The 15,340-nt window shown below is 41.9% G+C and overlaps 1 protein-coding gene across 2 annotated transcripts in view; it reads right to left on the reverse strand.

Moving 5' to 3' along the window:
* Positions 1-13,753: 13,753 nt before the first annotated feature.
* The window catches only part of LOC147359392 (uncharacterized protein C8orf34-like), a 65,979-nt gene continuing 64,392 nt past the window's right edge, over positions 13,754-15,340 (reverse strand). For both annotated transcript variants that reach the window (XM_086336649.1, XM_086336650.1), the window contains one exon: positions 13,754-14,743. In XM_086336649.1, the coding sequence (XP_086192775.1) occupies positions 14,736-14,743 (8 nt within the window). In that variant the 3' untranslated portion in view covers positions 13,754-14,735. The remainder of the gene's footprint in view (positions 14,744-15,340) is intronic.

Below are 15,340 nucleotides of genomic sequence, written 5' to 3' on the forward strand. Positions count from 1 at the left end.
ACTTATTTCCTTTAGGATTGACTGGTTTAATCTCCTTGTTGTCCAAGGGACTCTGAAGAGTCTTCTCCAGTACCACAATTCAAAAGCATCAATTCTTTGGTGATCAGCCTTCTTTACAGTTCAACTCTCACATCCATACATGACTACTGGAAAAACCACAGCTTTGACTATATGGACCTTTGTGGGCAAAGTGATTTCTCTGCTTTTTTAACACACTGTCTAGGTTTGTCATAGCTTTCCTTCCAAGGAGCAAACATCTTTTTTTTTAACTGAGACTTCTGTTCTTGAAAGTCTGGAGTGCAGATCCACTCACTCTGATTCCCATCCCAGAGGCAGCAGTTTGAAAAGCACCTGCCTCCTCTGAAACTGAGATACATTGACTAACTTCAGTGCACATGCTGGAGGGGCAGAGGTCTGGAAGATCTTTCTCTAGGGAACGAGGGCACAAGTCCCCCCACCCCCACCCCCCGCTTCTCCAATCTCTCTGGCCTAGAACTGGCAACCATATTTCCATCACTCTCCATCACCCAGCTCACCCTGTGTGCTCCTCTCCAGAGTTCTATTCAGGATTTGCTCTGCCTAATTGACTGGCTCACCTGACCCTTTAAAGCAGTTCCTGCTCTGCCTCACCTGCCCTGCCAGGTGACTTCTGCCAGCACTAGACACCTTTCCAAGAGGCTCCTGCTCTGGGAGGTAGCCCCACACACCAGTGCATCCACAGAGGTCATGGCCGGTCTTGTTTGCTGCTTGACTCTATGTGAACACTGGGCTTCCCTGGTAGATCAGAGGAAAAAGAATCTGCCTGCAATGTGGGAGACCCAGGTTCAATTCTTGGGCCGGGAAGATCCCCTGGTGAAGGGAATGGCAACTCACTCCAGTATTCTTGCCAGAGAATCCCACGGCCAGAGGAAACTGACGGGCTACAATCCATGGGGTCTCAAAGAGTCGGACATTGAGCAATGATACTTTCACTTTCACATGAACATTATCTTTCATTGCCTGATATCTAACAAGTCAAAACCCATGTGTCATATATTTTGGTGGAAGGGTATATCTGGTTCTTGCTACCCACATTAGATGAAGTGGAAGTCCCATGGCTCATAAAAGTGTAGCTCTATTTCTACTATTCATAGAAAAATAATTTTCAGAGTAGCAGAAGTCATTTGGGGCCATCAGCAATTTGAAATGAGATGTGTTATTTTGCACACATCATCAGTGTAGATTGCTCATCTTATGTCTTGGGGGAGCATGTCTCTTCAGGTGAACAGATCATCCAGACAGGTTTGTACGGCTCAAAATTAAGCATCCAGCTCATCTTCTGACAGGTCCTTCAATTATTTAACTCATGTCCCATTGGTTTTGATCAGGAGCTGGTATTTTCTGTGTCTTATTAATTTCACTTCACATTCAGATGATTTCTGCCATTTAGGAGCCCATATTTCAAAGAAACCTACACCGCACAGGGATGTTTATTACTGCAGCCCACCCATACTCCGTTAGGAGCCACATTTACTTTTAAAGAATTCTGTACCTCATTCAAGATGTGAAGATATTCGTTTGTTTTGGCTTTCCGCAACCTTCCTCAATTCATCTGCATTTCAGAATGTTTGGCAGATATTCTTCAAAGACTGTGGTTTAGGGAAGTAGCTGTTTTCCATTTTCACTGCAAATAAAATTAGTTTTTTTTTTTTCTTTTCTTTTGGTTTGGTTTCAGCAAGGATCATGGATTTCAAAAGTGCATGACTATCATTCACTGAAAGCCCTGCCTCTGTTAATGAAGCTGTAAGTTTTCTTCCATTTATTAAAGTCTGAATCCTCACCTTTCTAAATATGGAGAGCAAGAGAAGGGTGAGGTAGTCACTTAGCTTTCAATTATTTTTTAACACTTCCTCTTACATTGATCTCTTTCCCCCATCACTAAAACACTGGCCTAAGCCTTTATCATTGCAAGCTTGACTACTGAAATTTACTTTTTATGTATTATTTAAAACCCTCCTTGTTTAACAAGAATGATCATATTAACTTACAATGTGAGATGTGGTTGCAAGACTAGAGGTTAACTTTTCAGTCAGTCTTATCCTGACCATCATATTTAAAATTGTCATCTATTCAATCCTGAAGGAAATCAACCCTGAATGGGTTGGTTTGGCAGGACTGATGCTGAAGCTGAAGCTCTAGTACTTTGGCCACCTGATACAAAAAGCTGACTCATTGGAAAAGACCTTGCTGCTGAGAAAGACTGAAGGCAGGAGGAGAAGGCAGTGACAGAGAATGAGATGGTTGGAAGCCATCACTGATTCAATGGACATGAGTTTGAGCAAACTCCGGGAGAAAGTGAAGGACCGGGAAGCCTGGCATACTGTAGTTCATGGGGTCACAAAGAATTGGACACCACTTGGCGACTGAACAACAACAAATTCACTCATGAAACTATCTAAATTCAACTTATCTTGTTCTAATTGCTCTTTTTTTAAAATAGAGTTTACAGAAAAGCTCTTTTGTATATATAATAAAAATATATCGAGGTATATAATTAAGTTACATACTAAATACTCTGACTTCTAATAAATGTTTGATTTCCTTTTTTATTATGTTTATTGTGTGTCTCTCTTTCTTAGAGGGTGTGTTTAGAGGAGCAAGGAATCTATTCACCTAGAACAGAGCTTGACATTTGAGAGATGTTAACACATATTTGTTGAATTAATAAGCAGAGCTATAGGTACGTTTTGAAGTTTCATTTTAGCCTCTTAACTTTTATGAAAGACCTATATTAGTGCCTGTTTTCGCTAAATAGGAGAATTCTGAAGAGAATTTTGGCTTTGATGATAAAAGGTGAAAAGTGAAAATTGCACGTGGCATTTATTAATACTTTGCAGTGAGTCTTTATGGAGGCGTCACCCCGAACAGTGAGAGGAACGCCGCCAAGCGACTCCCTAGGAACTGCGCTCAGCACCCAGCTACCAGAGATTTAAACTGCTGTCTGTGAGCATCTGCGCTCTATCTTGGTTTATCCTGTGTATTCGTTAGCAAGATGTGTCCTATGGTAACTGCTTATTCACTTTATACCATTTTGGCTTAGGAAAATTTCCGTAGGAAAGCTCTATTTCTGATAGAGAGGAAAACTATTTAAAAACAGATAAACCATGTAATAAAGTAAGAGAAACAAATAAATGAGAAGATGGAACTAATTTCTGTGTTTGCTGAGTTTCTTAGCAGAAATATAGGAATGTGATGAGCCACTAAGCTCACTTTTAATATAGATTAAACATTATCTTTTACTTAACATTAAACTCAAGAGAACGATTACAGCAACCTCTTGCCTTTTCTCTCTGCTCTTGAAAATTCAGCCTTATTCCTACAGGATTGTCCTCACTAACGCGCTGCTGTATAACTGAGCATATTGTCTTCTCCAAAAGTTCACAGTATGCCCATGCTTGCTACAGGATAAAATGTAAACTGAGTGAAATTCAAAATCACTGTCAACCTGAACCTAATTTATCCTATGTTCTTTTTGGTCTTTTAACTTATCAAATGTTAAACTCCAAGGTTATCTACTTACTGGCCAAAATATTAATTAAAAAAAAAAACTTTTAAGGAGTACTGTGTATCTCTTCTTCCTCTCTTTTATTTACACAGTTCATGCTGTCTTAGCTCGCTCAGGCTGCCATAACAAAACACCCCCACAGACTGAAGGACTTAAACAACAGACATTTGTTTTCTAGCAGTTCTGGATAATGAATAGAAAGTCCAAGGTTAAGTTCCTGGCATGGTTCAGTTTTTGTGAGAGCTCTGTTCCTGACCTGCAGATGGCTGCCTTGTCAGCATGTCCTCCTAAGAGGGAAAGACACAGTGAGTGATAGAGAAAGCAATCGCTGGTATTTTTTCCCCCTCTATAATGACGCCAGTTTTATTGAATCAGGGTCCCACCTTTATGATCTCACTTAACCACAATCACCTTTGTAAAGACCTTAATCTCCAGCTTAGTCACACATGGGGTTAAGGCTTCAACCTACAAATTTGGGTGATCAGCCCTATACACCTGTATATTCATTCTGCATTGTCTTTGATTTGTCAGTTTCTCTCTCCCTCTTTCCCCTCTCTGGCAAACTATTCCTCTTCTAAAACACTTTACATATCACTCATCAATTGTTTTCTCCTCCTCTAAGTGCCTATGAAAACAGAGCTGCTGCTGCTGCTGAGTCGCTTCAGTTGTGTCTGACTCTGTGCGACCCCGTAGACGGCAGCCCACCAGGCTATCTCCGTCCTTGGGATTCTCCAGGCAACAACGCTGGAGTGGGTTGCCATTTCCTTCTCCAGTGCATGAAAGTGAAAAGTGAAAGTGAAGTCGCTCAGTTGTGTCTGACTCTTTGCGACCCCATGGACTGCAGCCTACCAGGCTCCTCCGTCCATGGGAGTTTCCAGGCAAGAGTACTGGAGTGGGTTGCCATTGCCTTCGCCTATGAAAACAGAGAGAGGCAATCAATTGGAAGTTAATCACAAACTACTGCATGCTCTTTCTATTGCTGAGTTTGTATATTTTTTATCACTTGTGCTGATTAACCTTTTAAGTGTTTGTATCCTTTCTTTGTAACTAAATTGTAAGGTTCTTGGTGTCAGAGACTGTGATGTATCTCTTCATATTCTATAAGCACCTAGCATGTATTCAGGACCTATATGCCAATTTTAATGTTTCATAACTATCAATAATTTTTAAAGCATTTGCATGTATTAATATAATAACGAATTTGAGTCTCATTAGATTACCTTGATAGGTAATACTAATCCCACTTTAAAGATGAAATGAAAACTCAGAGAAGCTATGCAACTTATCCAAAATAACGCAAGTTAGCAACAGCACTAAGTCTAGGCTCTAAAGTTGATCTTTGTTTTGATCTTTCTCCAGCCACACTTACTAATTTATGTTTTGTAGAACAAGAGTTTCTTTAGCTGTCCCTCAAATAGCACAACCAAAATAATATAAATAATATGCCCTTTCAGCCACCCAGGTGGATTATCTCTAATAACTGGCAGTTGAACAAATGGTGTGGCTGGAGTTATCATCACTTGCCTCTAGATCATGACACTGGGTCATCAGTTGATGCAGTGTTAGTCCTTAAAGGCTCATTGAGATTCAGAGGCACAACAAGAACCTGTGCTTTCCCTGGAGCTGAGGACTCAAGGCCTGCAATGCCCCTCCTCATAAATGACCACTCATCGTCTCTGAGGTCTCTATTACTATACTTTCAAATGCAGGACCTGACCCCAGATTGAATATGCAGTATCCTCCTCGAGTCTTTCACTGTGACGATGGGCCCCAGGAAGGATGACTGTAGCAGGAGCCGCCTTCCAGCCTTAGGGAAGAGGCCCTGGCATTCAAGGCATCTGTGGGCCAGAGCCCCTGATTAACAGCCTCTACTGCCTCTGCCCTCCTTTGAATTCTTCTCCTCTGGATTTGATCATTTGAAGAAAAAAACTGCCAGACCCACCCCTGGGATGGCATTTTTATCCGTGGCCTAGAATTTGTATTAAAGTAGCAGACAAGAGTCGGACACGACTGAAGCGACTTAGCAGCAGCAGCAGCACGTTATATAAGTCAAGATACATAAGAGATGATACTTCCTTGGAAAGAGACTGAAGGCTGTGCCTTCAGAGAGAATGGGCTTGGAATCTGAGTCTAGCTCTAATGACTGGTGTGCAAGCCTGGGTGCTAAGTCGCTTCAATTACGTCCGACTCTTTGCAACCCCACGGACTGTTCCCACCAAGCTCCTCTGTCCACGGGATTCTGCAGGGAAGAATGCTGGAGTGGGTTGTCATACCCTTTTCCAGGGGATCTTCCCCACCCAAGGATCAGACCTGTGTCTCTTAAGTCTCCTGCGTTGGCAGGCAGGCAAATTCTTTACCGCTAGCATCACGAGTGTAAAATTTGGCCACTTAATTTATTTGGGTTCATTTATAAAATGCAGATAATCTTTGCCTTAGATGATTGAAAGAGATTGAGAGATAATGTCCATTAATAGTCTAGAATATTGCAAAGCCTAGGAGGCCAGTGATATAGAACTGCTACTGAGAGATAGGTTGGGAAATTCTTTCTCCCACTTGGAGCCACCTTGGATGGTAATGAGAAATGTTGCAGACTCATGGCTACCAGGAATGAAATATTAGGTCAGAACTTAATAAGTTGTCTCATATAATACAGACCCCTTTCAGGGATCACTACCTTGATTGAAGACAAAAGGAGAAGAGAGTGTCAGAGGATGAGATGGTTGGATAGCATCACCAATTCAATGGATGTTAACTTGGACAAACTCTGGGAGATAGTGAGGGACAGGGAGGCCTGGCAGACTGCAGTCCGTGGGGTCGCAAAGAGTTGGACACAACTTAGTGACAGAATAACATAATACAGAAAAATGCCTCTCAGGGCGTAGTTTGGTCTGAATCGGGGGCATATAGCACATTTGTGATCCCAGGAGTTACCTGCTCATCTAAGACAGACCATCCCACCAGTTCTCAGGATGAGGGAGCACATATAAAGTCCATCCCAGTTTAACTTTAGATGGTCAACTTTTACAACCCCAGATTGGAAACCTTTTCTTCATTTTTTCAAGAGTTGTGCAAAGAGAGAACAAGCAGCATATGTCTTGATTTTCCTTTAATTTTCCTTCAGCTACAAGTGTTAACCCAGAAAGCACAGAGAGTGTAAGGGATGTCACAGACAATTTGTATGTAGGTGGCACAGAGTCATCAGACTCCCCTCCCAACCCTAGTACTTCCAGTGTTCCTATCTGGAGGGTCAAGGGAACCAGTATCTCCATGCATCCACTCTCCACTCAAAACCTGAGAGGTGAGCTGAAGGCAGCTCACGGCACCCGGCGAGATCTATTAATGCATCTCTTCCCAACTGTGTGCTCAGTGATGACTCACTGATGCTTGGAATCAGCCATAGTGAGAGGACCCTACATTACAGGCATAAACTATAAATTGAGGCCTATTATTAGAGGAGATTAGGTTGATTAATGGGCTTTGCTGGTGGCTCAGATGGTAAAGAATCTGACTGCAGTGCAGGAGACCTGGGTTTGATCCCTGGGTTGGGAAGATCCCCTGGAGGAAGGAATGACAACCTACTCCAGTATTCTTGCCTGGAGAATCCCATGGTCAGAGGAGCTTGCGGGGCTACAGTCCATGGGGTCACAAAGAGTCAGACAAGATTAAGCAACTAAACACAGCACACACAGCTTGATTAATATTAACTCCTACTCCACTGACTATGACCTTCAGCAGCCTAAGGGTCTTTAACAAATGTAGAATCTCAAATGCAGACGGGATATGATTGAACTTTGATATCTCTTAGAGGAGGAAGAATTAGTATAATATTTCATACCCTGCAAAGTTAGAGCTTTTGGATTATTGGAAGTGTATTTACTTAATGGCTCTGAAAAAAGAAAGGTTAGCCCTTCAAATCAATGTTGCTGACAGATGACTGAAATAATAAACACAAACCTTGCAAAGGCTCAGCCCGGGGAGGCCTACACGTCACTCCAAACCTCTTTGGTCTGGCTATCAGGCTGGAAATCTCAGACTAGGGCTGGCAGTGAATATTTCCACTGTTTCTGGGGTTTGGCTCAGTCAGGGATACCACAATCTCAGTTCACTTTCTTCTGTGGTGTTGCTTGACTTCCGATTCCATAAGAACCATGTAGTCAAAGGATCAGGCAAACAAAACAAAGAGCATGAAAAGGAAAACAGGAAGGGAATTTGATGAACAACCCTCAGCGAGGATCTGGTTGGTTTAATTTTCATGGCAAGTGTGGTCATGTATTTCAGACCAACTCAAGCTCCCCTCCCCCTAACCCTGTTCCTTGTTATCCCCTCACGCTCTGCTTGATGAGATTTCAACGGAGAGATGCAGAGCCGATGCCATAAATGTGTTTTGACTTCTGCCAGCTCATATGAGGAACCCTGGTAGGTAACAGTGAACCTGTCTTTGGAACCAATGAACTTGGCAGATGAAGACCTTCAACTTGGAGTGAAAGCAAATTTGGTGTCTTTCCCATGTATCTGTGATCAGAACATCCAAGGCTTTTTTTTTTTTTCCTGCCTAAAGGTGACCTGTTCTGTTGAGATGCAATTTCAGAAAATAATCAAGGGGCAAGCCTACAAGCTCCTTCTGCTTTTGCCAAAGATGCTCACTCCAGAGTAGAGTACAGACAACCCACAGAACGATGGGCATCCACTCAGGAAGTCATGCCCTCTCTCCCCCTTCGTCTTAATGCAGCACTAACATCTACATAGAAGCAACTCTTAAGTATTTTACCACAATTTTCAAGGAAAAAAAAAAAAAAGAGGTGTGACTGAATAGAGGCAGGCAGGACTGTCAGGGAATGAGGTACCAAGTTGGGAGGTATGCCAGGATTAGCCATCATCTCTTTCTCTAGGTTGATCAAAGCTCAAAGCTGCCTGGCCCTGGCTCCACATGGGAAATGCTTTGCTTTCACTGTGAGGCAAATAGTTGGTCTGCTGGCCTCCAAGGAGGTCACTGACCATGCCGTCCATCCAGGAACCTGCCTTTAATACCTATACAACCTCGGCCAGCCTGGAATGGTACATGTATTCAAAGTCTGTCCAAAAGTCTAAAACTAAACTGGAGAGGACCAGAAAATTTCTCTCTAAAGATCAGACAACAATTGTAAATATTTACTTTGAATCCCATACTGCCCAGTCTCATCCAACAGAGGAAAAATTAGATAGTAGGCCTTTCCCAGTGGGGACAGGAAAACTGGGGTCTCACGGTGGTCTGCCATACATCTAATCACTTAGTCATTGCAGCCAAGCTGATGCCATTCCATGTGCTCATGAAGAGGGGACAATGTAATAACCACATCCTTGGTTTCACACATCAGACGACAGGGGTTCAAATCCTTGGCTCCACCACTTCTTGGCTTGAGTGACTACTCAGAGTGTTAACTCTCAAATCCTTCATCCACCAAGTGATGAAGATATTAACTGATTGATTTGCTCAGGGGCTTCCCAAGTGGCACTAGTAGTAAAGAACCTGCCTACCAATGCCAATGCAGGAGATGTAAGAGACACAGTTTCAATCCCTGGGTCGGGAAGATCCCCTGGAGAAAGAAATGGCAACTCATGCCAGTATTCTTGCCTGGAGAATCCTATGCACAGAGAAGCCTGGTGGGCTACAGTCTATAGAGTCACAACGTGTCAGACATGACTGAAGCAGCTTAGCACACACATGACACTTGACCCAAACTTTGTCTCACAGTAAATACTAAATATGAATAGCTATTCTTACTACTGAACATATTAAAAAAATTAAGCCTCTCCCAACATACATTATAAAACAAAATGCTTCCAGGCGACAGTATTTATAGTCAGTGGAAGCCCAGGGTTCAGCAAGCCAGGCTGGACTCATCTGCTTAAGGCCACTGGAGCAGTTTTCTCAGCATCACTGCTGGCTTATCTTCTTGCTATGGCATTCGAGGTCTCTCCCCATCGATAAATAGTGATACCCCTTGTGATAATCTGGCTCTTTAGTTTAATGCTGTTGGTTTTGAACTAATAACCAGGGTATTAATATGATTATTAATATTCTTTCATCTGCTCTTGTCATCAGTCCTTTCAATATTAACAGTCTGGGTATATGTGGAGCCTTGCTGATAGATTTCAAGTTGGGATGATGCATGAGGTGACCTCCTTTCCAGGGTGATGATACTCTTGTTGTTTGTTTCCCCAAGGAAGAGTCAAGCTTAGGAAAATCCACTAGTCAAGCTAGGATTCTCCAGCAGCCTGCACTTATCTAACCTTAATGCTTATATAACAGTAATCACCAGCACTGCATGTGAATAATGTCTAATGTGTGACTCTATCATCAAGTAAGCTGTGACATCCAGACTTCCTTGGTGGCTCAGATGGTAAAAATTTGTCTGCAATGCAGGAGACACAGGTCGATCCCTGGGTTGAGAAGATTCCCGGGAGGAGGGCATAGCAACCCACTTCTGTATTCTTGCTTGGAGAATCCCATTGACAGAGGACCCTGACAGGCTACAGTGCATGGGGTTGCAAAGAGTCAGACACCACTGAAGCAACTTAGCGCGCGCACACACACACACACACGCACAGGTCAGCAGGAGCTCTGCACACAGTTATGAACCCAAACATCTTTAACCTCTGCTGTCTTAATTTATAGCATCCAGAATCACTGACGCAGAAAAAAGAGAGAGAGAGAGTGGAGAATTCACACCTCTACTAAATGCCTTGGGCTGGAAATGCTACATAACATTTCCAGGGCTGGTCCATTGGTCAGAATTAGTCACACGAACCTTCCTAAATGAAAGGCAAAATCTTTCCATATGCCCAGGAAGAAGAGAGGAGTGGTAGATGAGGTGAGGAATACTCACTTCTATCACAGATCCAAAGAAAGACATTTCACAGCAAGTTTGAACAGTAAATATAAAAGATGCTAAAACCTGGCTCATAATATACCTCAGATATGCATATATTTGTTTTCTACAGTGAAACCTACATTGCCACAGCTCCATTTCAGCCCCTAATATGATCTGACTATGTGCTCTGTGGATTTTTTCCTGTATATGCTCATGATCTTTGCCTAAAAAGTTTTGCAAAATAGGATCATAAAATTTCCACAAACACAGTAGTTCCTCTTTCACTCAGGATCCAGGTGGGAAACTTTAGGCCAGTCATTCAGTCAAATGCCTGTGGTTTGTGAAGAGCCCTCAAGCACAGCTGCAATGCTCGGTGCTGGGAAACTGCAAGTCCACTGGGACAGCTGCGAGCTCTGTCAGAGCTTCCATTTTAAGCCATCAGTTGGCCACTTCCCTGGAGAAGCCATGTATGTTGCAGAGTCATTCACTCCCCTTGCCATGGTGAGGCAGTTTTGGAGAGAAAATTGTTAAGTATTGGCTGAATTTGCCAGACACTGGGCTGTATAACTACTGACATTTTGCGTGGAACCCTTGAGGATCTTCAGACACATTTTTAACAATTAAAATAGTGAGAAGAGTCGTCAAATTATTGCTTCTGCCCAAATCCAAATTCCCTTAGGTTGGCTTTGTGGAGATCAATCCTACAAACATCAAATACTCAAAAGAGACAAAGAGCCATCGTAGACATTTTTTAAAAACAAACAAAAAATAGTGGTCAGAGAGCCAAAAGCAAGAACCGGACAAATATTTGGAGAACAGGCAAGCCAGCATTTATAGCCAGGAAACAGCTCTGTCCCTGGGACCTGGGAAAATGATTGAGGCTCTGCCCTCTCCCCAACTCCCCACCCCCAAGAAGTACCTTCTAAGACTTTGGCTTCAGCAGCTGGTGAAGATGGTTATTTTCCTTATAATCAATTAAAAACTTATGTTTGATTACTTTGAAGAAAAAAAGGAAAATAAGAATGTTGCCTCAGGACAAATTCTTAAGTCTTTTCCTAAGGCTTTAGTTGTCTCTTCATCCCTGTTAATCAAAGAAGAAGGCATTTTCAAGATAGATGCTTCCACACTCTGACTTTTAGTCAGATTGGTAATGCCTTCCTTTTTCTTCCTAAATAAGGGAAACTATGTTTCTTCTCTTCCTCCCACTCCCATATAGTTGCTTTTTCTTCCAGCTACAGACAGGAAGTTTCCAGAGTCTCATTAAACTAGACCACTAAAGGCTGTTCCACAAATGAGCCCATGCCTGTCTCTTCCCTGAAATCCAGCTGTGCTTAGAGGAACCGGGGACCTTGAAGTGCATTGCTTTTGACCTTCTGCTTCTTAGAAACTGTGTATGGGGTGGGTGGACATACAATCTTTACTCCTGAATTCATTTTGTCAGTCCCCGAGCACGAGAGTGTGTGTTCCTGAGGCGTCTGTCCTGCTCTCACTGCACAAGTTCTCACTGGGTGATGCCGTCTACTGTACTGACCTCTATTATCTCTGGTGGGTTGTTTTTATGTGGGTGATTCTCCAAGTCTTGGTTACGTCCCCAGTCTAAGTTATACATGTTCCCAACTGAACTCAGTATCTTTCCTTCATTCTAAACGTATTTCTAGAAGCCTTTTTTTGTGTAGGGTTTTCAAGCCTACCCCACCAATAACTCTGAAGTCGTGTTAAGAAACACAAAAGAGACAAATTAAGAATGTTAGCCAGGATGACTGCCAAGAGATTCAGATTTCATGTGTGACAGTTGAAAGAGGAGATAGGAAAGCAATCTGGGGAAATTTCCCGTTTGGGGTTCTAGTTGTTTACTGGCCTTGGCCTCTGAAAATGATTACTGGAGTTGACAAAGAAGAGAGGGCAGAGGTTTGTGTGTGTGTAGGTGTGTATGTGAGTATGTGACCTGACCAGTTGGCATTAATGCAGATTCTGTCCTTTCAAAAGTGAGCATATACCTAGTCTGGCTCCTTTTTTATTATTTATTTGGCTGCGTTGCATCTCAGTTGCAGCACATAAGCTCTTCCTTGTGGTAAGCAGGATTTCTCACTGTGGCGCACGTGGATTCTTCGTTACAACTCGTGGGCTTCTCTCTAGTTGTGGCACACAGGCTCAGTTGCCCCGTGGCATGTGGGATCTTAGTTCCTTGATCAGGGATCGAACCCATGACCCCTGCATTGGACAGCAGATTCTTAACCACTGAACCACCAAGGAAGTCCCTGAGCCCTCTTTTTGATCAGCCTCAACCTTGGCCAATAAAAACTAGAGACTCTCAGTAGGTATGATTTTACCCACCTAATCCTACCCCCCATTAAAAGGCTTGAACAAATACAAACAGAGTTTCTAAGTCAAGGCATCATAGGATAATTCCACACCCCCTATATGTTCCTGTCTGGGAAAGCAGAAGCTGACAAAAGAATCTACTCTCTGTTCCAGCTGACCTGAAAATAGAGTTCCTGTCACTCAGCCTCTGAGGGAAGATGGAAGTCAAACTTCCATGAGTACCAGTGAGCAAAATCAGATGGTTTCACATGGATCAACTCCCCTTATTGCTTTTAATAAATTGCCATTTCCCTGACTCTGGCTCAAGTCCTGGACATCCCTCGTCCCTCCTCCTTCACTCCCTTTAAAACATCCAGTCACTTCATACAAATCGAAGCTGAGTTCAGTTCATGCTGAACCCTCTTCTCTATTGAAGTAATTTATCATGGAATAAAATCTGTCCTTGCCACTTTAATTCATGTCTAGTGGTAGCATTTTCAGGAATATACACTCTGATGGCCTGGTGGATCTGGTTTCTGAGTTTGACATGGCACTTAGTAGGGTGACTGTCTCTAGGAAAAGTCAGAAGACAAGAGGTGGACAAAAATTGACCCAGTGATGGCTGGAGGGAAGTCTGGCTCAGATGAACGCACTGGGGTGATGTGTTTTAAAGAAAGTCAGTTCTTAACAGGGAGAACATTTGTATTCTCAGAACTTTTTTGAAGATATTTTTCATGGTAAGGATTTTTAAATAAAGGAGTGGTATGGTCCCATAAACTTACTCCCATGCCTTCTCTCTTTTCTGTTCAAAAATAAACTAATTTCTAAGCCTTTAATTTGTTTCTACCCCTCTGCTGCTGCTGCTGCTGCTGCTGCTGCGTCGCTTCAGTCGTGTCTGACTCTGCGCGACCCCAGACGGCAGCCCACCAGGCTCCTCCGTCCATGGGATTTTCCAAGCAAGAGTACTGGAGTGGGGTGCCATTCGACCCCTCACTCCCCCAAAAAGAAAAAACTCTTATGAAAATTCGTCTCATGAGTTTCTATGCACACAAAAATGTTAATATAAGAAGGTTTATTATATTATTTCATTTAGGACTCTGACTTCATTCATACAATCAGAATTTCTTTGTTTATTCTTTAGTCATGTTCTGGCCTTTAATGTTTGTTTCTTTGACAGTTGTACACACAGTTTTAGAATTTAACTGTATGCCTTAAAGGTCCAGAAAGTAAACTTAGATTACAACAAGTCAGATAAAACCGACGATAAGCTAAATAAAATATACTTAGTTCCATTCACTTAGTAGCATCAATGCATAACTCATTCCAAAAGCGGGCATATATCAAATTTAAAATGGATAATCTTAATTGGGTTCAATGATTGGATAAATGGTCAAACAATTTTCATTGCATATGCTTTGGGCCATGCATTTCATTCCTTATTGATTTACTTTATGGAATTAAGATATCAATTATTTGTTTTGGTAGGACTAGGGAGGATAATCAGAGGAAGGGGCAGTGGTGGAGAACATGCCTCTTGCTGCTGCACAAAAATATATATGGCAGTTGATGACATGATAGCTAACTCCTATAGAGACCTAAATGGCTTATCTTGGCACGTGCGGATAAGTATGTTTATTAATCTAAAAAATGAGAAAATATTATAAAAATATAAGAAGTAGAAAACCCTAGACAAGTTAAAATACAGAAAAATTTTAAGCAAAGTTATTTGAATCAGGCAATATTTAATGTATCAAATAGTAATCTTAATAACTAGGTATAAAGTAATCTAAACCCAGGACACTAACCATGTCAAAAGGCAGCAGGCAGCCTGACCACCCCAGAATCCTTTGCCAGGGTTAGTGTTTTGTTGATTACACACTTAGGCACCCCCTGGTTACAAGAGTACTTGTTTATTATTGATATTATAAAAATAACCATTCTTTAAATGATTACACGTAGTAAATAAAATTAGAACTATACATAAGGATTTGATTAATTGCCATTTCTTTAAGGACCACTTGTAACTTCTTCTGCCTGCTTCACAGACCTGTAAGAGATAAAGAAAACAAAAGAAGATGCACTTAATGATATGTCTACAGCACAACATGTGAAAAAGAAAGACTGGGATTTTCATGCTTTCCTCTACTCCATCTGAACTTTTACAGTGTGGCACTGACCTTAGAGGACTACCTCTAGTAACCATATTTAACTGTCATTATGTCCATTTCTGGTACCTCTGTATAACATCTTTGCATATAAAGTATGCAAAAATAACTTGGACTGGTAAAACAGATGGACTTCCCTCCTAATAGCGCCAATGAGAAATACCTGCAAGGTGTGTACACAATTACTCTCCGTGAAGGAATTCTGAGACTGAAGTTAGAAAACTAGAGCAGCATAAAGTGAGTCAGCCTGATCCACTTTGGCACTGAAATTATCCGTCCACACTTCTTGATTGAAAGAACTGCTTTTTTCCCCAGAAAAATATAACTAGAATGTCAAGGGAATATGTCCATGCTTCAAGAATATTTTATATGTTTTTTTAATGCTTTTTACCTGAGTTATATTTACTATTCATTGACTAGATCATAAACACATTGAAAGAAGAATATTAATCTCTGAATGACTCCCAGGACTTGAAAGA

Source organism: Bos grunniens, chromosome 14, assembly GCF_055505025.1.
Source record: "Bos grunniens cultivar Pamir isolate PY7600 chromosome 14, Bosgru_T2T1.0, whole genome shotgun sequence".
Classification (NCBI taxonomy): domain Eukaryota; kingdom Metazoa; phylum Chordata; class Mammalia; order Artiodactyla; family Bovidae; genus Bos; species Bos grunniens.